At 36.6% G+C, this 25,932-nt stretch overlaps 1 protein-coding gene across 4 annotated transcripts; it reads left to right on the forward strand.

The window, feature by feature from the left end:
* The first annotated feature begins 7,549 nt into the window (after positions 1 to 7,549).
* Positions 7,550 to 24,591, forward strand: Kcnj12_0 (G protein-activated inward rectifier potassium channel 3). 4 transcript variants are annotated; one of them, XM_011180772.3, is made up of 5 exons: positions 7,550 to 7,961; positions 11,466 to 11,816; positions 22,160 to 22,434; positions 22,500 to 23,282; positions 24,205 to 24,591. In XM_011180772.3, exons 2-5 carry the CDS (start codon positions 11,539 to 11,541, stop codon positions 24,498 to 24,500), a joined length of 1,632 nt encoding a protein of 543 aa, XP_011179074.1. In that variant the 5' UTR covers positions 7,550 to 7,961; positions 11,466 to 11,538; the 3' UTR covers positions 24,501 to 24,591. The 4 variants fall into 4 exon arrangements, with proteins under 4 accessions (XP_011179074.1, XP_011179076.1, XP_011179075.1 ...); XM_011180774.3 differs by lacking the exon at positions 24,205 to 24,591 and adding an exon at positions 23,679 to 23,997 and having other exon boundaries at positions 7,552 to 7,961; XM_011180773.3 differs by lacking the exons at positions 7,550 to 7,961; positions 11,466 to 11,816 and adding an exon at positions 12,365 to 12,757.
* The last annotated feature ends 1,341 nt before the right edge of the window (positions 24,592 to 25,932 follow it).

The following is a 25,932-nucleotide window of genomic DNA, read 5'->3' on the forward strand; positions in this document are numbered from 1 at the left end:
TAATTTTTGGAACAGAAGAAAACAATTTCTCTGAATTACATTAAATTATCTGAGAGATTTACCCATAAATTCTGTTAAAATTAGCCTTAGGCGCTGAGTTCAACATGTCCGATATCTGGGGCCTTGAAAAGTTATAGTCCGTTTTCGACAATTTTTGCACAAGTGCAGCCAGAGATATGCACTATTTGTGTAAAGTTTTATTCCGCTATCTTCATTAGTTCCTTATGTATACATTATAAAGTGAAGGAATCAGATGGAATTCAAAATTGAGTTAAAGGGAAAGTAGTCGTGGTAGTGAATCGATTTCGCTCATAAATAAAATTCGCCCAGAAAATATTATATACCGAATTTCATTGAATTCTGTCGAGAAGTTCCTGAGATATAGCTTTTGACCCATAAGTGGGTTCTTCTGTAAAATTTGGTGAGTTAACCAACTTTTCGTTTCGTCGTTTTCAATCAAACCTTTGTATGGGAGGTGGGTGTGGTTATTATCCGACTTCATTTATTTTCATGGTGTGTGGTGGGGTACGTTAGAGAACCGAATGTTTGGTTTGGTTTATATAGCTTCATTGGTTTCCGAGATATATACAAATAACCGATTTGGGGGCGGTTATAAATATGTACTTATTATTGTGTTGTGTGAAACCGAAACAGGAACAGGTAGTAATCACTTGGAGCTTGGTCTGGATTATAAGATGATGTGTGGTTTGGCCTTTGGCAATTGCTTTCTTCAGACGATCTTATTGTTGACAGCATAGATTTGAATTAAGAGTTCGGCTCTAGAGGACCATCTCATATGTAGTAGATGATTCCCTGTAAAACTCAATAAAAATGTAACAAAACATTCATGATCTGCTCCTGATTGATCCTACGGTCTTACGTTCGTATTTTATTTCGTCATCTTTGGTGCATTTTACTTTCAATGATGCTACGATACAATAATTCCATATGATATACAAAGTGTCTCTCGATGTTGATTTCCTTTGTTTTTATGTCCTAAACTATTTTGCGTATGATAACTGTTGTTGTTTTGCTGTTATTGGCGCTGTTAATATTTTTATAGATTTAACCTAGTTTCGGTGCATGCTGCTGCGTAAAATTTTATTCCAATTGAATTTATTCTAGTTTTTGCGATTTTCACACACTATGTTTAGGTGTATTAGTCGAATCCCTTGAGTGCGCCCATTTGTGTATTTCCAACTGTGACGCTTAGCAAGAACATATCATGTGTCAATTGGAGCCTTTTGCATGTTGCACTGTTTAATCGCCTGTTTTTATGCAACGCAATGGCGTAGCGTGCCAATGTTTATTGGTGATAGCTGAGAGTGAATGCGTCATTCATAAAACAATAGAATAGTTTATAAACCTTTCAATTTTTCTGGCTTAGACCACCTGCTGGCTACAACGAACGAATGAAAGTGAATGGATAAAATGCCATTAAGAATATGGAAAAGTAAAAAATTCAGGTGTAAACAAAGATTTTATTAAAAAATACATTTTATTAAAAAAAAACAAACTGTTAGTTTTTAGAAATTTACTTGAACTTTACATACCCTAATGTTATAGTTGTGAAAATTTACTTTCATATGACACTAAGATTATCAAAAACGGAGTTATGACTATTCAAAGTGTTGTGGTCCGCGCCACACTGAAGCTCTGCTCTGCTCTGCCGGGTTACCGAACCGGAAATGAGGCAACCGGAATCGAAAACCGGATATGAGGCGGCCGGATATGGGGTAATGATGTTGCCGGAACCAGATGGGGATGTGAGGTGGTCGGAACAGGAAATGGGACAACCGGAACCAATGATGTAACAGACAGTGAAGTTGCCGGAAAAGGATATGGATCAACTGGGTTAGAGGTGGCCGGATATGGGACATCCGGAAAAGATGTTGCAGGAACCGGATATGGGGCAATCGATGATGTTACCGGAACAGGAAATGGGACAACCGGAAACTTGATAAGAGGTGGGAAAATGAGGCAACAGGAAATGAAGTTGCCGGAACCGGATAGGGATGAATGAGGCAACCGCTAACTATGTTGCCGGAAGGGTATATAAGGTGATGGGATATGAGGCATCCTGAACAGGAATGAGACAACCAGAACCGGATATGGGTTAACTAGATATGGGGCATCCGGAACCGGATATGGGTAATGATGTTATATATATATATATATTTGGCGTAGAAACCGCTTAAGCGATTATAGCCGAATACACCAGAGCGCGCCACTAGTTCCTCCTTTTTGCTTTTTGGTGCCAACTGGAAACACCAAGTGAAGCCAGGTCACTTTGCGAACACTTTCAGAGCTGGAGTGTTTTCGTCCATTCGTACAACATGACCTAGCCAGCGTAGCCGCTGTCTTTTTATTCGCTGAACTATATCAATGTCGTCATATAAATCGTACAGCTCATCGTTCCATCGTCTGCGGTATTCGCCGTTGCCAATGTTCAGAGGACCATAAATCTTACGCAAAACCTTTCTCTCGAAAACCCCAAGAGTCGTCTCATCGGATGTTGTCATCGTCCACGCTTCGGCGCCGTACATCAGGACAGGAATAATGAGCGACTTGTAGAGTTTGATTTTTGTTCGTCGAGAGAGGACTTTACTTTTCAATTGCCTACTCAGTCCAAAGTAACACCTGTTGGCAAGAGTGATTCTGCGTTGGATTTCAAGGCTGACATTGTTGGTGTTGTTAACGCTGGTTCTCAAGTAGACGAAACTATCTACTACTTCAAAGGTATGACTGTCAACAGTGACGTGGGAGCCAAGACGCGAGTGCGCTGTTTGTTTGATGACAGGAGATATTTCGTCTTGTCCTCATTCACCACCAGACCCATACGCTTCGCTTCTTTATCTAGTCTGGAAAAAGCAGAACAAACGGCGCGGTTGTTACTACCGATGATCATCGGCATACGCCAGCAGCTGTACACTCTTGTAGAAGATTGTACCTTCTCTATTTAGCTCTGCAGCTCGTATTATTTTTTCCAGTAATAGATTGAAGAAGTCGCACGGTAGTGAGTCACCCTGTCTGAAGCCTCGTTTGGTATCGAACGGCTCGGAGAGGTCCTTCCCGATCCTGGCGGAGCTTTTGGTGTTGCTCAACGTCAGTTTACATAGCCGTATTAGTTTTAAAGGCAGCTCCTTTTGGTGCAATCGAAGGCAGCTTTAAAATCGATGAAAAGATGGTGAGTATCGATTCTTCTTTCTCGGGTTTTTTCCAAGATTTGGCGCATGGAGAATATCTGGTCCATTGTCGATTTTCCAGGTCTAAAGCCACACTGATAATGTCCAATCAGTTCGTCGTTCACACAATACGCTCGACAAAACCTTATATGCGATATTGAGGAGACTTATACCACGGTAATTGGCGCAGATTGTGGGGTCTCCCTTTTTATGGATTCGGCAGAGCACACTGAGATTCCAATCGTCGGGCATGCTTTCTTCCGACCATATTCTACAAATAAGCTGATGCATGCACCTTATCAGTTCTTCGCCGCCGTATTTAATACGGCTCTGCCGGTAACAGCTCTGCCGGTAATCTATCGGCCCCCGCCGCCTTGGTGTTCTTCAAGCGGGTAATTGCTATTCGAATTTCTTCATGGTCGGGTAATGGAATATCTATTCCATCGTCATCGATTGGAGAATCGGGTTCGCCATCTCCTGGTGTTGTACTATCACTGCCATTCAGCTGGTCGGAGAAGTGTTCCCTCCATAATCCCAGTATGCTCTGGACATCCGTTACCAGATTACCTCCTCGGTCCCTACATGAGGATGCTCCGGTCTTGAAACCTTCTGTAAATCGCCTAATGATGTTACCGGAATAAATAAAATGAAATAGCCAATGGAACCAGATATACGATTTCATTTTGCATCCGTGTCATCAAGGTGTCTAGAAAGTATTATGTACAGAATTTCAATGAAATCGGTCGATTAATTTTGAGATATGGTTTTTAGCCCATAAGTGGGAGACGGCACCATTAAAAAAAATCTGATTGAAGCTTTCCTTTGCCATTTCTTCTGTAAAATTTAGAGTGTCTTTTTCCGTTACTGAGTTAACGCACTTTTAGTAACTTTTAACCTAACCTTTGTACGGAAGTAAGGGAAACGACTACGGAAAGTTTGGTTTATATAGCTTTATTGGGAAAATTTACCAAGCTTCGTCTAGATATCTCAATTTTTATTCAAGTTATACGGACGGACAGACATCCGGATTTCAACTCGTCTCGTCATTCCATCTCCAAAACAAACTGTCAGAGCTTCTGCGAAGTCAATATCGATGTTTGTGGCCTTGCGTTGTTGGTCAAAGCTGGCTGCTTCTAGGCAATTGTTTCAATAAGAGTTTGGCACTAAGTGAACAGCTCATACTAGACGATTCCCTGTTAAATTTCCCAAATACATAGCAACACCTTTATATTCCGTTCCTGCCTGGTCCTTCCGGTATTGCCTTTTCGTTTTTATCGAAGAAAACCTGTATTATATGACGTGTTTTCTCTTTGCTGCATGCATCATTGACGCATACTCAAACAATACTCAGTACTGAAATACAAACTGTGCCTCGAACTATATTTTTTGTTTTATGTCCTGCACCATTTTGTGTATGATAACCGTTTTTGGTTTTGCTGTTATTGCTTTTGCTTTTGGCGTTGCTAATATTTTTATAGATTTAACCTAGTTTCGGTGCATGCTACCGCGTAACGTTGACAGTTTTATAAAAATTTATTTTCTTTGCTTTTTACTCTAATCCCTTGAGTACGTCCATTTGTATATTTCCAACCGTGACGCATAGCAAAGACATGTGATGTTTCAATTGGAACGTGTTGCATGATGCACTGCTTAATCGCCTGTTTTTATGCAATGTTACGTAGCGTAGCTTTACACGGTCTATTGGTGACAGCTGACGCATACATTAAACAATAAAATATTTTATAGAGCTTTGAATTTTACCTAGTGAGAATTCCATTACTACTAAGCCTGAGCTACGAGGTGGCTTAGAGCGCCTGCTAGTTACAACCATAATTGTTGCTTAAAATCATTGAAAATATCTATTAACGTAGCAAATAAATGAACGAAACGAATTGAATGGATAGCATGCCTCAGCATGTTCAGTGAATATTACTGTTTGATCACGAAAAGAGGCTCTTGCAGCTTCTGCGTCATCGTTCGGGTTTGATTCGGCCTTGTGTTCATTTTATTAATATTTTCAAATATAAATCGATATATATATATATTAGATTATATATATATTAGATATATATATATATATATATATATATCTAATTTGAGTAACTCAACTTATCGACTATGTTTACTGTCACGATTTCTTTAGTTGACTTAGTATATTGACAACATTTTCACTGGTGAAAAAATTTTAATTTGTTAGTTAAATTTACAAATAATTGGGTGTCAAACACGGTACCCACGTTAATATTTACGTATTTATATTTACGAATAGATACCATAAAGGTATTAATGTAATTTGCAGCTTGTTTTTCACTCTAAACCAATGTTAATTAATAATGAATACTCTAAATAGATTAAAAATAAATGTGCAATAAATATGGCGCTAACAATAAGATTGGAATAAACAATAAAATTAACTGCGTTAACAATTTTAGGTAACTTAAAATTAACACCAAACTCACAAAATATAATTAGAAGAGCTAACAATCAAATGCTTTTAGCTATAACGGGTATAGCAACTAAACTAAGTTTCAAATATCTCTGAGAAAGGATTTTATGATAATCAAATAAATAATTTTGTCCAGCATAGCGTTCTTCAAAGCAAATTTCAAAGCGTATGGACCACCCTATTATGCGGAAAACAATTATTTCACATAATATAATCATATGAATGCAGAGATCGTGCCAGTGGCACCTCGGCTTCCGCATAGTCTTTGCCAAAGTTCATAAACATCCAAAGCATATTGGTTTTGTTGTTGCCAGCATAAAATCATATTAGCACTCGGTCGCATTTCTATTGTGGCAAAAATGCGACAAAATCATCGCCAGCCCCTGTTGTTGATGTTGTGATTTGATTTATTCTATTTTCATTCGCTGATTAACTGATTATTCAATTATCACAGTTAGAAAGTACCGCAGGCGCGCAGCGAGTGGTTGTCATCGCCACGCAGACTGAGGCGAAATTTCTGATATGCGGCCTCATCGGTTGGTTGGTTCCTGAGTATATATTATATTATAAGACGGAGAGAGTTTAGTGGCCGAAATAAACGTCAGTCCTACGACCATCCCACAATGCAGATGCTAAGAATTTGGAGGGAAGAAAGCATTTTTCTTGCTGCCTGTATGATTGTGATGATAGGACTCGAAATAGCAGAGCAAAAGCGAAAATTAAATTTTATGCCTACAAATCTGGCATAAGATCTACAGATTTTCACTTCTATTAATATTACTATCTGCGTAATTCAACACTACAGGGCACAAAGAACCTTTTCCGTTTAGAATTATAGCTTCCTACATGTTTGCTTGAGTGATTTATTTGCTAATATGTAATTTGAATACTACAAAATGAAATCAACAACAATACTGCTTAGGAGCCCTTTTCGCAATAGATTTATGGTCTTCGCTTCGACAAACAGCTCAAATCTGTGTGTATAATATATTAAAATGATATGTACATGTATGGGTTATTTACTGAACATTAAAGCTTTGATACGATTGTCGAATTGCGGTTGTATATGTCGTTGTCGATAGCAACCTTGAAATAAGTTGTAATAGATATAAATAATATAAAACAAAGGCAAATCCACGTGAAATATTTATTATCTCAGTGTAACTAAAATAATAGACACATCTTTCCAGTTGCCTTATATGACACATATATGTATATTGCCAGGGTCAATATAAATATTTCTACCAAAATCAGCGGTTTACTACATGCAAAAGAGTTCAATCAAAGTCAACTCAAAATCGGTCCGAACTCGAAGTGTGCTATGACCTTTTGACTCTTACGTTTATTGCTGTCCAAGAATTTAGGTAAGTAAACTCCCTGAAAACTTTTTAATCCGGAATAAGGTCCATCCTATCGTAGGTCATTGAAAACTCTAAGTAAGGAAAGTCTAGAGAAAGTCTATCTACAAACAGGTAATACTGTAAACAGATGATAACTTGTAAACATCTAACAAGACTGCATGCCATAAACTATATCCCCATCGTTAAGTCGAATGCCTACGGGGTACATTGCTTGCATTTGTCGAGTAGTACACACTTTTCACACCCTCAGAAGCTAGTCATATGCTTTTCTTACATCTTCAACTAACTGCCTAAAAACAGCAACAAGTATTTGTAAATTTGTAGCTGTGTGGGTGTGTGTGTGTGTGTGTGTGTGTTTCGCGCTCTGCCTACAAATACTCAGTTGTAACTTATATGTCTACACAAAAAGTTTATTTGAAATCTCGCGATTGTCAAGTGTTTGTCACTGTTGCTTCTATTTACAACTATTTACTCATATTGTTGTCGTTGTTATTGTTTTTGCTGTTGTTGCTGCTGTTGATGATGATATTCTCAACAAGTCAGACACAGTCACTCGGCCACTCGCTCAGCCACTCAGTCCGTGTCAGTTTGTCCCCCAGTGCACGTTTGTCCAGTTCATTGTGTGGAAGTGATCGAGCCGCTTGAATCGCCCAGCTTTGCAAGCAGAATTGTCGTTAAAGTGTTTAAAGCTCGCCGCATGTGAAAGTTCACCGGTGTTGTTTAGGGGGTTTCGTGCAAAAGGATTGATTTTTTTTTAAAGAAGACAAGTTATCGATACTTATTGATCGTTTTTAATTGCTCTATGTTTTCGAAAATTATAATTTATGTGCGTTGAAGTGCATTTTTCAATGCCAGTCAATCGGTGTGTCATCAACGTAAATGCGTTTTTGAAGTGGTTGCGCTAATTTTTTCAAGTATCTGTAATTATCGACTAAAAGTGCTTTATTTCCACTTACCTCCGAGCTTAAGGTAATTGCAAATTAAAAACCTTTTATTCTCCAATATTAATATGATTAAAACCTGTGTTCGTAGTATTAAGAGTGTATATGAAAGAACATAAGTCGAAAATAACTAATTTTCGTAAATTTATAAAATCGATAAATATATGACATTAATTTATATAATCAGAGCAATTGATTACTAAAATGTGACTTGTAGATCCAAAAGCTCCTTAACTGACAACAAAACTCTTCAATTGAGGAAATTTAAATCTCTACGCAACACGACGCACCTCTGAAACATCGGAAAATCATACACTCCGCTTTTATTTCTTCGATTTTATTATTTTATGTATTATTTGCCCGACCTCAGTATATAAACTGAAAAAATGTGTTACTAACAACTCAAACATGAAGCAAATGAAGCTCAAGCAGTACAAAGCAGAAATAGCTAGTAGTATTTTGTATAAGTCCTCGATTCGCATTGGTTCGAAGTCATGATAGCTGCCCTTATCATACAAAGACAGCCAATCCATTTCCAATAACTCCAAGAAGCTGTGACGCCGCCAGTGATCTATCAGACCGCCTTCATGTAGACGTGCCAGGAACTCATTCAAAGGCTGACGATGCATTGAGCTCTCCTGTAAGGGGATAACCATTGGATAGTTTCGGCAAAAACAAATCTTGGATAAGCGAAAAAGCGGACGAGCGAAATATTTCTGCAACTCATCGTAGATGGCCCACATATCGGTTACCGTAAACGCATAACGTGTATCTAGCGTGTCACGCAATAAGAGAAGCTCCGTGAAATTACTGAAGACCGTGAAATTCTGTCGATATTTGCGAAAATCCACATTGTTAGTAATCGACTCAAGCTCTTCACTGCCAACAGCCACTTGTATGCCTCGTTGCAACAGTTCGTCGATTGTTTGAACTTGAGCACCAATCGGTGCATTCACAATGAAACTCTGTAGGTAAGTGCTGTACGATGTACCGACTATAACACCCGCCAGCGAGATGGCAATACATATCAGTTTGTGCTTGCTGGATATACGCTTACCAACATAAAATGGCAGGCCCAATAAACCGCATAACAGTGGTGTGTTAAAGTAGTGCTTGATCACTTGTCGCGGAAGCGGAGCTTGCCAACGAGCTATGCAGATCCAAAAGCAACACATCAACAGGAAACTGCAGCAGAATACAAGTATAACAGTTCTTTGTATGATATTGTAGTAGAACGTGGATTTCGGCATTGGCTGCTCCAGTGGCACCATCAGGCACCAATTGACATGTTGAAATACCACCGAATAACTGATGTTGAGATCACTGAACTCGACAGGTTGTAGTGAACCCATGTCGATGGTTTTATTCTGGAAGAAATCGCGCAACTCCTCATAGTTGAGATATTTACGTTGCGAAGTCATGGGATGCTCAATTGTTGCATTGTGAAAATTTGCATACTCGACTAAGGCGCGCCCTAAGAAACCGCTGATTGTGGCGTTCCCTTTTGTGGGCGTGTAGATAAAAATTTGCGGATACCAAGCTTTCGTGAATATACGCAATGGATGACCATACATATTCGATAAATGATTTGGAAATATTGCTTGATAATCGTGTGGCTCAAATCGTCGCTCAACTGCCATTTGTGTGGGATAAATGCGTACCGTCCAGTACCTGCCTTCTACCACAGCTTTGTGCGGTTGCAGCGCTATAACGTTGTAAACATGATACCTCAAACACATACGTAGTATTTTTGTCACATAACGCGTGCTGGCTAAGTCGTCCAATAGCAGTATAAGCCGTGTCTGTCTGATACGCCAAAGCCGGTGCCAGAGCTTTAACAAGAGATTCTCATCAAACGCGCGGTTGTGCTTGAGCTTGGCGATGGTTAGCACCTCATTGTTGAATTTATTAATGTAACGTTCGATGGGTGGTGTGCTGTCGATGTGTAGAAATGCCACTGTGCCTCGTGTGTTTTGTGTCAGGGTGCGTATTATCCTCATGGAATCCAGCGCAGTGCTATTGCCCTGTTCGTGGCTGGTAAATATTATTGTATTCAATCGCCGTTCCTTTGAAGCGGTAATCACAATATCCGTTAGTATTTGCATAAACTCTTGCCCCACGGCCGTAATGCCAATTATATTGAGTATCGCTGTGAGATTGCTGAAGCTCTGCATAATATTTGTCGTTAGAATATCCTTATTTGCGCTCACTGTGTTTTCCGTGCTTTCTTCAGCTGGTGTATTGTGTGAACTGGCAACTCGTGAGCCATCATTTGGTTTATATACAAACTTGTGTTGTCACAAGGATTAATGTGCCGTTATTAGTTAAATGTACTGATTCAGGATAGTCTAAGTTTTGTTTGCGGTTTAATTGCCATAATTGTGTGTCAACAAAATTTCTATTATGCAATGTTTTTGAGCTGCTTCTAACACCTTTGCCCTTCGTAAACACATTTTCATGCCCTTAGTATTTTGTTGTTCGTTTATGAAAGTTCACCAAGGTCTGCCCTTGTCTTTAAGGCAACCTGATAATTAGAAAATATTTGCATTCGAAAAAACAGCAACTACTTCTGGGATCCATTATTTGTTTCGCGTTATAGTGATCCATTGTCCCTTCTTCATATACGATGTTTTAAATTTTATTATATTTGGATTTTTTTCTAAATCCTTTACACGAGTTCTACATCAGTTGTCAGTGGTCAGCTGGCATGTCAGCTGTTTCTTTCAAAGTTTCATACCTTTACTGGCATATATTTTCGAACTTTTATACTATATTTATAAAAAACACTGATTCATCATAATAATATGAAGGACATAGATATTATGAACGATTTTCGATTTTTTTATTATAGTGTTTAATGACTCAAATGTTTATGTATTTTTCCAATTAACAAGCATATCAATTAAAAAGCAAAACTAAATATTTTCGCACAACAACAACATGCGTACAAATAAAATAGCTACCGGCACGTTCAAAGCGCGAATATATAGTACATTTATATAATATTCGTGATTTATTCGAATTTTGACGTCTTTCACACTTCGATTGCAGAATAATGCCGCAGAACGTGGGCGTCAGTAGAAGAAACTAATTACATACGCTGGGTTTTTGTTTATCTTTACACATGTTGTTGTTGTTTGCTGTTAAAACAATTGCAAACTGTCTAAATATTTGTGCACTTGAGGGCAATTTAGCACACATGCAACGTACAGACATACAAATATACAACGAAATATCCATACAACAACAGTTGACTGTGCAAACGTGAAACTACCGTAGTAAAACAGTTAGAAAAATTTCACACTTACTTGTCAGTTAATAAGCAAAAAAAAAAAAACGAATTTTTATTTACTAGCATGTGATTAGTCTATTATTATTAACTTTTATTTACCGTATATCGGGCATAATTATAATAATCTATAAGTTGTTGTGCAAAATTTCTTCAGTTATAGATCTTGCCATAAAATATCACTTTAATTTAATTATTATATTATTATTAATTTTAATTATTATAAATATTTTATTTTTGCAGTTTTACTTAAGTGCCATATCTGCGTTATTAGCTGTAATTCACATCCACTGCTGTAATCAGATTTCCATTGAAGATGCGCATCAACTTAATGAGCAGCCTACAACCCCCACTGGTTGATAAATCAAACTTGTCGGGCTCGGATTATTCCACAGTTACAACACCTTTGCAGAGATCATCACCACCGCCGCGCATGCAGCGGCAGGTCACCATAGAAGCGGAACCGGATTCGCTGAACAGCGTTATCAGTAATCCCGAATCGTTCCCGATTACAATCGTACCAAATCGGCCAGGGAGTTTCTATGGGTACGCGAAAACTGGCGGTGGTGTTTTTAGTCGACAAACGAGTACCAGGTGAGTGATGCATTATTTTTATTTGATTTAAAGAAGCAAATCTAGTGTTATAGAAGTGATAGAACTAAATACAATGTAATCATAGGCAAAAACAAATTTACATAATCTAAAATAATGTTGAATATCGCGGAACGTGTGTGTCCATCTGTTTTATCTTAGCAAATATATTAAACTCGTGTGCTAAAATTTCAATGGACCATAAGTTTGTTTAGACACCCCCAAAATACACCTTAGCACACGTTCCAATGAAGCGTTAAAATCAAAGCAAACTAATATAAACGGTTTAGTCAACAACCACAACAGTTCGCTTGAATGGCGGGCATATATTTGTTATTGCCGTTAAATGCTTGCCATGAACATCGCACCAATAAATAACCGATTAATATAATTTTTTTTTCATTTTTCAAGCATTTTAGCACTGAAATAATTAATTGCGCAAATTGTAAATAAATCAAAGAAAAACACTTGTTAAATAGGCTTTTAGCAAGTACGTATAACAACTGCTGGCGCGCTAAAATGTTATTACAATAAAAAACTTTCGTCTTTTCTATGCTTCATTTCGAGCACTTTTCGTGCTGCAAATCAGTAGAGTGATCGTGATCGCTTTGGCCGGTGGTACGCGTGCGCGACTGATTTTTTACATATGTGCTGGTAGTGTACGGGCGCTTTATTTGAAAGCGCTGCTGAAAGTGTGCTCCTATTTTTTGAGACCATATTTAGTTATCCTTTTGGTTTGTAAGATTATAACCGAAAATGCAAAATCCGCGTGGTGATGTGCCAATATTAAACGAAGTTGAGGAGGCGGTTGCCGAGAAAGAGGATCCCAATCCATTGTCCTTCCAATGGAAGCGTCAATATATGCGCGGTATATCTGCTACACCCTCACAAGCGGGCGTCTACTATGAAGCTTTAAAAGGATCAAGTGGCTCACTGGCGAAAGGGTATGTGGGAAAATCGTATTTTCCGTTTATTATTCGAAATCCTCGGCAGCGAGTCAGTAGTGGCAAACATTTCCAATGATTAATATTGGGATTCCGAATTTTATAACATTTACATTGGATATCGCTATGATAAAATGTGTCTCAAACGAATTGGACTGAAGATGTTTTCTTGTTCAACAAGTAAAGAAATGCTAAGTTCGGTTTTCGGCATTTTATACTCTCGCAATTTATTAATATATTTTTTATTAAGATAACACACAATGTGACCCAATTTGAAAATCCTATAATTAGGTATATGAGAGCTAGGGGAAGTATTGACCCGATTTTAACCATTTCTGGTACAGAGACACACTATTAGAAGAAAAATATTTCCTCTGAATTAAATTAATATACCTGAGAGATTTACCCAAATTTTCGGTGAAAAATTACCATGGGGCGCTGAATTCTTCATATTCGATATTGGGGGTTTTGAAAAGTTATAGTCTGATTTCGACAATTTTTACACAAGTGATGCCACAGATCATATACAGTATTTGTGTAAAGTTTTATTTCGCTATCTTAATTGGTTCCTTATGTATGTCTTATAAAGTGAAGGAATAACTTGGAGTACAAAATTGAGTTACATGGGAAGTTGTTGTGGTTGTGAACCGATATCATTCATTTTCCACATGTGTCATCAGGGTGTCAAGAAAATATTACATACCGAATTTCATTCGAATCGGTCAAGTAGTTCCTGAGATATGGTTTTTGACCCATAAGTGGGCGATGCCACGGCTATTTTCCATTTTGTAAAAATATCTGAGTGCAGATCTTCTGTAAAATTTAGTGTTTCTGACGTTTTTCGTTAGTGCGTTAATTCATATGCCAAATATGCCCCTTCCTAGTGCGATCCTTTATTCCAAATTTTACTTTTATAACTTTATTTATGCGTTTTCGGTTTTCGCCATTTTGTGGGCGTGGCAGTGGTCCGATTTTGCCCATGTGTTCCAAGTTTCATTAAGATATCTAAATTTTTACTCAAGTTATGCGTTGCACGTACGGACGGAAGGACGGACGGATAGACATTCGCATTTTGACTCGTCTCGTCACCCTGATCATTTTGATATATATGTATATCTAACTCGATTAGTTTTATGACTTACAAACAACCGTTATGTGAACAAAACTATAATACTCTCTCCGCAACTTTAGTTGCGAGAGTATAAAAACAGCAGGATTTTCATTTTCTGAAAAAAAAATATTCGGTCTTCTACATTATTATTGTTGCCTTCAAAATAGTTGATATTAAGCACTTGCATATGTTAGCGCTACTTCCAATCATCGAAACACTTCTCAAACTTGTATTTGAGATATCTTTGGCTCTTTCAGCGATTTTTTCGTATGCATAATAAAAATATGTATTATATTTAAAAAAAATTGGCAATTAGATAGATTTTGGATAGTTGGTTGGAAATTTTAGAATTTATATATATGTACATATACATATATATATTAAATTAACTGACTGGTATCGTGGGCGGCCCTACGTATAATTCCTTCGATATCAGCGACAGCCTTATAATTAATTTGGAACTCAGTTTGGCTATCAAAAAGGAATGATTTGCATTTATTTTGAAGAACTTCAACTTTTTAATGTGTTTCTTTGGAAATTTATCTCTAGTGGTTGGTTTCAAGTTATATAGAATGTTAAAATGGTCAGTACGGTTTTCAACTCAATGGACTTCGTATACTACGAATTACAGCAAAATTATACCCGCAGTACTATGTAATTGCCCTTTACAGTTGCAAGATTACGCTTCTATGTAAATACATATATAAGTCAGTTGTCGTAATGAGTTATCTCACTGACTGATAAAAAAAAATTATCTGAAGCAACTTAGCTACAGATGACTTGAACTTGATCTACATGTATATTAACTCAGACATGGTTACTTACAATGAAGTAATCAACAAAACAACAATAATTTTTATCAACGAAAGACTGCCAAATGCACAAATGATGACTTAAAATTGTTGAAGTACATGCACTTGAGCACCCCTCGGAGCCTCGGCTGAGTAATTCAATTATCAGTAACGCATCTTCATACTACTAGTAATCTGTAAATGTAAAATAAGATAACATTTTATTGAAATGATGTCAATCAGTTATGAGGAGCTGAAAGTAATGTAATATTTATTAGTGATATTATAGTATCCAAGCATTTGACTTTCAACTTGAACTCGTGCGAATTGCATAATTAACAGCGTTGCTGATATCTGTAGGTATGCGGGTGTCTCATGTGTAGGTGTATTTCGCAGCTGCGGTTGCGGTATAATCTATCAGCCTGAATACTCCACCCACGGCAATACATATCAGTTGACTGCTGTTCAGCTGCTGAGGGTTGTAAACAATAATCGACAACTTGCTCGCTTGCTATGCTTTGTTATGATAATATTGTTTGTGCACCACATCACCTCCTCTCGTGGGTTACATTTTCGCTTGTTTGTCAAATAAATGCAACCTCTGCCACAATTTGCAAGCGATTAGTAGCAATTTCATTGCATGTTGCAAACTCAGTTGTGTTGTTTTAGTGCAGGTGTAGGTGTTGATAATAACAACCGCAGATCACAAGCTCGACACAAAGTGACAGATACGCATAATGATAAGCTGCATGTGGGATATATAAGCTATTAATAGCTTCTGAAATTATTGTTGTTGTTTTCAAATGTTTGCTAATTTCACGGAAGCATTTTGCCACTTTATATGTATATATATATATATATGTATATATATATATATATATACTTGGCGTAGGAGCAACACTTCCCCTTTACTAAGCATCAATTTAGCAGCAATCAGTGCAAGTTATCTGGTAGCGGCACATGTGTGTAAACACATTCAGCGGGTTCAAAGAGGATGTCACAGCACATACTTTGTAGGAAAGGAAACTACTTAACGTGTTTACGTTCAACATATATTATAGGGAATTTTTTCATGGTTGTAGAGCGTTAACTATGAACTAAAATCTAATAAAAAGTATAAAAATATGTATAAAACAAGTAAGAAAGAGCTAAGTCGTGTGTCACCGAACATTTTATACTCTCGCAATTTATTTATTTAATTTTATTAATATAACAAACACATATTCGGCATATATATGGTATAAAGTACATTGAATGTTGGAAACCCTAATACGATATTACGTATATGAGAGTTAGATGAAGTTATGATCCGATTTCACATATTTTAAGCACGGAGACATATTATTAAAATAAAGATATACCATCCGAACTTCTTAAAAATATCTGGGAGGTAAAAAAGAGTGAAAAGCCCTGAAGCCCTCATGTTCGATACATGGGGCCTTACAAATTTATGGTCCGATTTCGACGATTTTTAGAAGGGCGATGCCAAACTATAAATGTAGTATTTGCGCAAAGTTCTGTTCCGATATCTTCACTAGTGCTTACTATATTAAAGTAAAAGGTTCAGATCGACTTCAAAGTTCTGGTATATGGGAAGTAGGCGTGGTTGTCAACCGATTTGACCTATTTTCACAACATATAATTGGGATGCAAGTGAAATATTACAAACCGAATTTCAATGAAATTGGCCGAGATATGGTGTTTGACCCATAAGTGGGCGGAACCACGTCCATTTAAAATTTTGTATAAAATTTTCAATGCAGCTCTTCTTTGCCTTCTTTATAATGAAATTTAAGGCTTATGTTGGTTTTCCGTACTAAATTAAAGCATTTTTAATAGTTTTCAATGTAATCTTTGTATGAGAGATGGGCGTGGTTATAATCCGATTTTTTCCATTTTTGGACTATATAAGGAAATACCTGAGAAAAACGACTCCTGAAAGCTGTTGATATAGCTTTAGTAGTTTACGAGATATGAACAAAAAACTTAGTATAGGGTGTGGCCACGCCCACTTTCCCCAAAAAGTTACATTCAAATATACTCCTTCCTAGAACAATCGTTTGTACCAAATTTTAAGTTCATAGCTTAATTTATGGCTTAGTTATAAATCTTTATGTGTTTGCGGTTATCGCCATTTTGTGGACGTGGCAGTGGTCGAATTCCGCCCATCTTAGAACTTAACCTTCTTATGGTGCCAAGGAGCACGTGTTCCAAGTTTCATCAAGATATCTTAATTTATACTCAAGTTACAGCTTGCACGGACGGACGGACAGATAGACATCCGGATTTGAACTTTACTCGTCACCCTGATCATTTTGATACATGTAGCCCTATATTAGATTTTCGATTAGTTTTACATTTCTTCTTTATTAAATTTAATTATTTAATTTCTATTAAAATATTTATAATTATATGATCAGTAATGTATATGTATTCTATAATTCTTTAATACAACAAAATCCATCATCACTCCACTTAACTCAACGCTCTCAATTCGCCACTACTTGACACCTAAACAAATAATCAGCTGTCTAAGCTGTCAACATAAATTAGCTTAAGTGCTTAATTGTAAATCAAAACAATTCTAAACTCTTTGAACTGCTTTCAATACATATTTTTTCTGTTTATTCATATGTATATTTTATGGCTTCCCTTGCAACTGTGTATACATATGTGCATATATATGTATATCTACATATCACTATCAAATAATTGTCGGCGTATAAATGAGAGTCAGACGCAGTCACAAACATATTTTCACTAACAAACGCATGTGTGTTTGTATTACTATTTGCTGAGCGCATTGAATTTACTTAGTTTTTAAATTTTTAATTAATAGAGACCGCGCTATGGTAACAATTAAAATCAAACATAAATGGGGCAAATGGGGTGAGTGACTGGCAAATAAAAAAAAAAAAAAAATATGGATCAAAGCAAGGGCGATGCTTTTAATTGGTCGCGTGAATATTTTGTTTGAATTATTAATAATTTAGTTTTAGAAGAGAACTATCATACATATTTACTCAAGAGTTATAGTACTCGTTGTATAAAGAAATCCAACTATACAAGGCGGTCCATATATGTAACATATATATGTATATGATTTATCTATAAAATGAGAAAATATTTAATAAATTTTTCACTATCATGACAAATTTCCAGCTTTTAGACACTCATATCGCTTCTGTATTCGTCTAAGCAAACAATTACGTGACATTTACTAGAAAGATCTGTTTTCTGTTTTTTCTCCAGAGCGAAAGTGCTTATCTAAGCGTCAATTGCATTTAGATAGTCAATTATCTATTTCCTCATTCATAATATTTGATTTCTATTTATCTTAAATATCACAACATCTTCGTTTAATGAGAGAAAATAGAAATATCGTTTCTAAATCGCAATCTAATTTGCTGCAGCGTTGTTACTTAATAATTGCATAGAGCTCATTGACAGTTGAGCCGCTTTAAATGCTTTACAATACAAAGCAACAAATATCGATTTGCATTTATAAATATGCGTATATATGTATATAAGCACATGTGTAGGGGAAAAATTTCCTTTACGTTGCGTTACGGTTGCATCATCAAACAGTTGGCATATTTAGCAGAAAACACAACAACAACAATACTAAGATACTAAATTTATAGCGACTACTTAGATATACATGTATGTATCTCTCATATAAGTATCATATGCAAATTTCCGCCTGTCAAGTTGAGAAGAAATGAGCTATAGACGCTGTTATAGTGATAATTAGCGAAATTTTATTCGGCCTACAATGTTTTGTTGATACACTGAAAGAAAATTTGTGTGGCTTATGAAGTGTTCAACAGTATTGCTATATTATAGCTACAATGTTTTGTTGATACACTGAAAGAAAATTTGTGTGGCTTATGAAGTGTTCACCATTATTGCTATATTATATACAGTATGTCAACTATTTGATAACACTTGGGTACCAGAAAAATCTATTGGATTGCAACTTTTTTATTGGTAATGAGAATCCGATAATATTTCATCTAAAAAACTATTAAATGTAATAAATTGAAAATGACATTTCTTTTTTCAAGCATGTGTTTCATTTCGAAGAATTTTTGAAAATGGCTCCGCTGGATATGTGATCAATTGGTTGACATTAACAATTTTTTTTACTAAATATATAATATGACCCCTCCTTTAGTTTGATTACTGCCTCAATTTGTTTAGGCATAGAATTGACCGCCTTTATGAAGAAATCTCCACTCATTTTTTTCCAGGCATTTGGAGCCTTTTGCCATAAATCGTTAAGATTCTGACACTCACTTGACTTATCAGAAATCTTCGATTGGAGTGAGGTCTGACTATTGACGGTGCCAGTCGAGTACATCAAAATCGTTGTTTTGAAGCCAAGCTTTAGCTATACGAGCAGTGTGTTTCGAATCATTGTCTTACTGGAAGACGCATTCCGACACATTCTTGCCGCACACTTCTAGACCCCTGCACAAACTTTGTTGAAGAATATCAATATATTGGTTGGTATTACTGTTGGTGCGCGAGGTTTTTGTCAAAGCTATTGCCGCCCATTTTTTTCCAAGACGGTTTATTTTTGTTTCGTCGGACCATATGACCCGAATTCGGTTTTGGGTATAGTTTTTTTTAATTTTTTTTTTGCAAATTGGAGCCACAATTTACGGTGTACATTTGTCAATAGTGTTTTTATACTCTCACAACATGTTGCACAGAGTATCATAGTTTTGTTCACATAACGGTTGTTTGTGTCACCAAGAAATAAAAGAGATATGGAGTTTTATATATATAAATGATCAGGATGACAAGTGGATTTGAAATCCAGATGTCCGTCCGTCCGTCTGTCCGTGCAAGCGATAACTTGAGTAAAAATTAAGATATCTCAATGAAACTTGGAACACATATTCCTTGGCACCCTGAGGAAGTTGCTTTCGAAAATGGGAAAAATCGGTCCACTGCCACGCCCACAAAATGGCGGAAACCGAAAACCTATACAGTGTCATAACTAAGCCATTAATAAAGTTATTAAAATAAAATTTGGAACACAGGATCGCATTAGGGAGGGGCACATTTCGATGTAATTTTTTTTGAGAAGTGGGCGTGGCCCCACCCTCAAATAGGTATTTTGTATTTAACTCGCAAATTAATAAAGCTATATAAACCAAACTTTCTGCAGTCGTTTCTTTTACCCACTTCTTAATGCATTCCAAAAATGAAAGAAATCGGATAATAACCACCCCCACCTCCCATACAAAGGTTAGGTTGAAAATTACTAAAAGTGGGTTAACTCGCTAAGGAAAAACGTCAGAAACACTAAATTTCACATAAGTAATGGTAGATAGAAGCTGCACTCAGATTTTTTTACGAAATGGAAAATGGGCGTGGCATCGCCCACTTATGGGTCCAAAACCATATCTCAGGAACTACTCGACCGATTTCAATAAAACTTGGTTTGTAATAGTTTCCTTACATCCCAATGATATGTTGTGAAAATAGGCCAAATCGCTTCAAAACCACGCCTACTTCCTATATACCAGAACTTTGAAGACGATCTGAATCGTTTACTTTACAATATATAAAGTAAGCACTAGTGTAGATATCGGTGCAGAACTTTGCACAAATACTATGTTCATAGTGGGGCAGCCCATTCTAAAAATCGCCGAAATTGGAACATAGGTTTTCAAGGCCCAATATATCGAACATGAGGACCTCGGTGCTTCTAACCTAATATTAGGGTTTTCAACTTTTAATGGACTTTATACAATAATTCTTGATAGCTCCACTTTTCACATTTATTTCATCCCTATGGAAGAGATAACACCATTTGACCCGCATTTTCAAACTTCTTAACAATACGTCTTTCCAATGTCGCGTACAAAATTGGCTTTCGTTCATGAATGTTTGTTTGTATACAAGACTCATTGATTGTTTTATTTTTGAAACCACCACCAAAGTATTTCTTTATTAAAAAAAAGTCAACTAATTGATCACATGGCTTTCTCTACATTTTTAAATATTTTTTGAAAAGTAACGGCACATTTTCAGTAATTCCGCACTTACTACCTGTCATTTTATTGGACTACTTAATGAACTTAACTTTTTTACTCAAAAGTTTATTTTAGCAAAGAAAGAACAAAATATATTGTATTTTGAAAAGTATGTGATCAAATAGTTGACATACTGTATATGTATGTATATGTATGTGTATATATGAAGGTATCATTCGAAAATAGAGTATAATTTGTAAAATATTGTATTTAAATCTCTATTTCTGGTATTACTTCTTCCATGTATTCTATAATGTGACTGTCAGGGCGTATGCGTAATTTTCTTGAATTCAATGGAAATAAGTAAAAATATATGTATACACTATTATTTAATTCATTTATATATATACATGTATCAAAAATTATAATATTTTATTTATACAATACAAGTACAGATAAAAATAGCAACGGCTAGGCTGACGATCTGGTAATCTACCTGTGCCGGAATGCAATTCGATAGAGCTCAATATTAATTTCCCCCAAACAAAAAAAATTTATATAAGAGGTGACAATGACAGACTTTCCGGGCCTTAACCTTTATCATATTGAATATAACGAATTTAAAACTTTTTATTATTGAATATTGAGTTAGTCGAAACTATTATCACTCTCAAACAAACTTTGTTTTTTTACACTGTACCTTTAGCAATAAATTACAATAATACAGTCCAAATAAATAATTTAAAGCTCTCAATATTGTTGTGTGTTGTAATTATTATAAATAAAAGTTTGCTAACTAAGAGATATTAGCTAATTAAAACAATTGCATTTTAACGACTATTAAATGCGACTTCAACGGTTTAACGATTAGTGAAAACATACAAGGCGTGTGCGTGTGAGCTAAGGCATATGGATGAGTATTATATTACATAGTTAGATATGTAAGAATGCAGTTGATCTATGACAATATTTGTTGATACTAAATTCTGGTGCAGCTGCTTCTTATTATACGCTAGTTTACTTATGTCTAAGTGGATAATAACTGTGCGATTTTATAAGATAACGTTTCATATGTAAAATATTATAAAAATATTTAAGCTAAAAAAGTACCGTTATTTTCGGAATGCAATACAAAAATAGCGTAATATTTATTTTATCTTAAAAAATATAAAAATTAAGTTTAGAGTCTCCCTGTTCGCCATAAACAGCTATGATTTCACAATATACTTTTAGGCGCTTAAGTGGTGCATACAGGTTGACACAAACGCTGCATTTCAGAGTTATACAAGACAAATATAACTATCAGAGGGAGAAATCTTTCTGTTACTAATATCAAAGAACCCGATAAATATTGCTGGGTTCGAAAAAAACACTAGTTCATTGGTATTTTTTGTTATGAACCTTAAAAACTATGCGCAAAATCTATGTTTGAGGAAATTTATAGTTCAACCTCTCCCAAAATTAATACTATATATAATATTTATATGCCCCTTTCTTCTTCATTTTACAGATCGCGTAATTTCCGCCCGGGCAGCATGCGTAAAGTGCGCCGACGTGCCGTCTTCAAGAATGGTGATTGCAATGTTATGCAAAAGAATCTGATGCGTCGACGTTTGCGTTTCATGCAAGATCTCTACACCACACTTGTGGACTCACAATGGCGCTGGACGCTGCTGGTATTCGCACTTTCCTTCATACTATCGTGGCTGTTCTTTGCATTGCTCTGGTGGCTCATTATGTACACACACGGCGATTTGGAGGAGTTGCATTTGCCAGAACATCAAGGTAAAAACATTCCATTAAGAAAAATAATTTAAATTAATCAAATAAATTGGTGTACTCTTCCATAGAGGAATCCGGTTGGACGCCTTGCGTTTCCGCCATACACGGCTTCACCTCGTGCTTCCTCTTCTCAATTGAAACACAGCACACCATCGGCTATGGTGTACGCACAACTTCCGAAGAATGTCCCGAGGCTATATTCATGATGTGCTTCCAATCGATATTTGGCGTTATGTCCTCGGCTTTTATGGGCGGCATCGTCTTCGCCAAGATGACACGCGCTAAGCAACGCGCCCAAACACTGCTCTTCTCCAAATACGCCGTTATTTGTCAACGTGATGGTGGTCTCTCGCTGATGTTCCGTGTGGGTGATATGCGCAAGTCACACATCATTGGAGCCGGCGTGCGCGCTCAGCTGATACGCACGCGCACCACTAAAGAGGGTGAGGTGATGTCACAGCATTTCACCGAACTGGAGATCGGCACCGATGAATGTGGCTCGGATTTGTTCTTCATATGGCCGATGATTATCGAACATAAAATTGATGAGAATTCACCGTTTTATAATATGTCTGCTACCGATATACTGCAGGATAAATTCGAATTGGTCGTAATTTTGGAGGGCACTGTCGAGTCGACGGGTCAATCGACGCAAGCGCGTTCGAGTTATGTAAATACGGAGATATTGTGGGGTCATCGCTTTGATCCCATGGTTTTGTACAATAAAGAACGTCAGGCATACGAGATCGATTATGCGCGATTCAATGAGACCACACAGGTGGATACACCGTTGTGCAGTGCACGAGAGTTGAATGAGATTTATAAGATTCAAGAGGGCTTCAGAACGCCAGGTGAGTTGCTTTGAAACAAATGAGTATACTTAGATAAGTATAGCGGTTTCGACTTAAAGGGGAAATTTTTAAAAAAGACAGAGAGTGAGTAAGTGATAGAAAGAGATGGAGTGTGTGAAAAGAGACAAAAAGTGAGTGAGTAAAAGATGGGTAGTGTGAAAAAGAGACAGCGAGCGAGTGAATGAGAGTAAGAGTGACAAAAATAGTATGAGGGAGCGATTATGCAAAAAGTTAGATAACGAACAGATCTACAATGAGAGAGAGGGCAACAGGCCGAATTAACAAATAACCTATTACTTTTAACTTATAACTATATATATTTCATATACACATTATATTTAATTCCTTACATGAAAAACACTAATTATATTAATTTATTTACCTCCATTCATACAGAAACCACATTCACCGCGCGTCAATTGTCCATCAACCACTCCGATAATTGAGAAATATGTCCAAAATCCTAAATAAAAATCTAGCGACTGCTGTAAATGTATGCACTTCATATCACCATCAGAATAATATCTACCAAGCGCACTAGCCTAAGCAAAGTATATATAGTGTATAGAAGAAATTTACGCACACATTGTTGTTGTCTACCTACATATGTATTTTAGTAAAAATGCCCAATATTTTTGTTATTATAACTACATATTTACATATATGTATTACGATAAAATACTTTCAATAAATTTTGTTGCTTAATATTAATAGTGAGCTATTTTACATTTACTGAATCCTACCATACACCTATCTAAATACCAAACCACGTCATTTCATTACACATACCCCAGCTGTTGTGTTGTCCAAGTGCTGTAAGTTATTGAATTATAAATATTAATATAATTAATTAAAAACCTGAAATATTTACTATTTTTTTCATTTATGTATTTTCTCTAACCTCTACTGCTCTACTTTTCAGTGCAACGTAATCCGCTGCTCCGTTGTGCTTCGTATGAGCCGCAGTCGTATCGTTTGAACCCCTTAACAATCGATCCTGCGCTCTCCAAACATTTATCCTTCACATTGCCAAGAAGAAGAGTGAAGCCCACAACAAATATATATAGCAAACCCGACGTTGCGCCGTCTTCATTGCCCGCCTCACCAGTGAGCGATCGCAGTTCTGGTTTCTCCTCCATCGGTTCGGCTGAGGAGCATACCGTTCGTTACTTGGTGTTGAATGAAGGTGTGGAGAGTTTAAAGAAAAGCTCGGGGTAATAACTAACAACAAATTATATTTTTTTGAACTGCAGACAATTTTATAAAATTACTAATAAAATTATATATTTTTATCAATGCGAAAAATTAATTTGAATTATTTTAATTCGCAACTATTTTCGATGATTTTTTACATTTGCAAATTTAGTATACTCTTTCAAAGAAGCATTCGTTTAGTCAAAATATAGTGCTGCTAGTCCTGGAGTGAAATCCAGAGGCTTATTACGTTCACAATAAGAATATAAGTGTTTAAAGGTTTAGAGGCATTTTGAATTCGGTTTTGCAGTTATTTTATTCGGATCCATTTCAGGCGTTGGTCTGGTGGAACACTACACCCTTCCTGTTGGCCAATTCTGGACGCTTCTGGTCGATCGCCTGCTTTAAGCGGTCCAGTTGTTCGCTGTAGATGGTAGAATTAAGCGTCTGACCATATGGGAGCAGCTCATAGTGGATGACTCCCTTCCAATCCCACCAAACACACAACAAAACCTTCCTGACCGCCTGTTGGCCACTGTTTGGGATGATTCACCGGCCTTCGACCATGACCGTATTCGCTTTATATTGTCGTATATGATCCATTATTCATCGCCAGTCACCATCCGATTCAAAAATGGGTCGAGTTCGTTCCGTTTCAGCAGCATATCGCAGGCGTTGATTTGGTCCAGAAGGTTTTTTTTTGGGTCAAATCATGCGGCACTCAAACATCAAGCTTTTTTGTCTATCCAGCCTTCTGCAGATGGTTTAAAATGGTTTGGTGACTAACTCCCATCTCCTGGGCGATGTTACGAGATGCCACATGCCGGTCTAACTCGATGTTTTCCATGATTTGATCGGTATTTGTCGTCACAGGTAGTCATGGTGTCGTTTTCACCCGCTCTGAATCGTCAAACCATTTCACCGCAGTTCCAAGTGATAGAGTACCATCCCACAAAACACCATTAATCTCACGGAACGTTTTTCTAGCGGATTTGCCTTTAACAAAGGAAACCTTTAAAATAGCGCGAATTTCGGTGTTAGTGAACTCCATGTTTACACGTCTATAACTGTTGAACGCAATATCCGAACTAATCATTCATAGCGTCGTTTTGTAGGTTATGTCAAGAGCTCTTTAGCTCTTTATACATAGCCGCGAAATTCAAAAGACAAAAAGGCGGAAGTTAGATATCTTCCAACCAATATATAAGACTACACTCGTACTACTTTGTATTCGTCACAACACTTACACTCTCTGAAACGAAAAATAAATACTCAAATAAGTTATAACTGTAAAAAAATCGTATCAAACTCGTATTCGTAAATAACGAGAACAAAAATTGAGAAAAAACACTTCGTGTAATAGATATTGTAACACAAAGTATTTTGAGTTGTAAGTTGTTTTAAAATTCAAATTTTGTTTGTTTTTTGCGTTGTCCTTCACCCATTGCTATCCCGC

This window comes from Zeugodacus cucurbitae, chromosome 2, assembly GCF_028554725.1.
Source record: "Zeugodacus cucurbitae isolate PBARC_wt_2022May chromosome 2, idZeuCucr1.2, whole genome shotgun sequence".
NCBI classification, from domain to species: domain Eukaryota; kingdom Metazoa; phylum Arthropoda; class Insecta; order Diptera; family Tephritidae; genus Zeugodacus; species Zeugodacus cucurbitae.

Excerpts from the sequence above, each read along its gene's own strand:
- Kcnj12_0 (XM_011180772.3), top strand. The coding sequence starts at position 11,539 with ATGCGCATCAACTTAATGAGCAGCCTACAACCCCCACTGGTTGATAAA. Across the intron at positions 22,435-22,499 it reads GCATTTGCCAGAACATCAAG|AGGAATCCGGTTGGACGCCT; the intron begins GTAAAAACATTC and ends ACTCTTCCATAG. Across the intron at positions 23,283-24,204 it reads AGAGGGCTTCAGAACGCCAG|TGCAACGTAATCCGCTGCTC; the intron begins GTGAGTTGCTTT and ends TCTACTTTTCAG.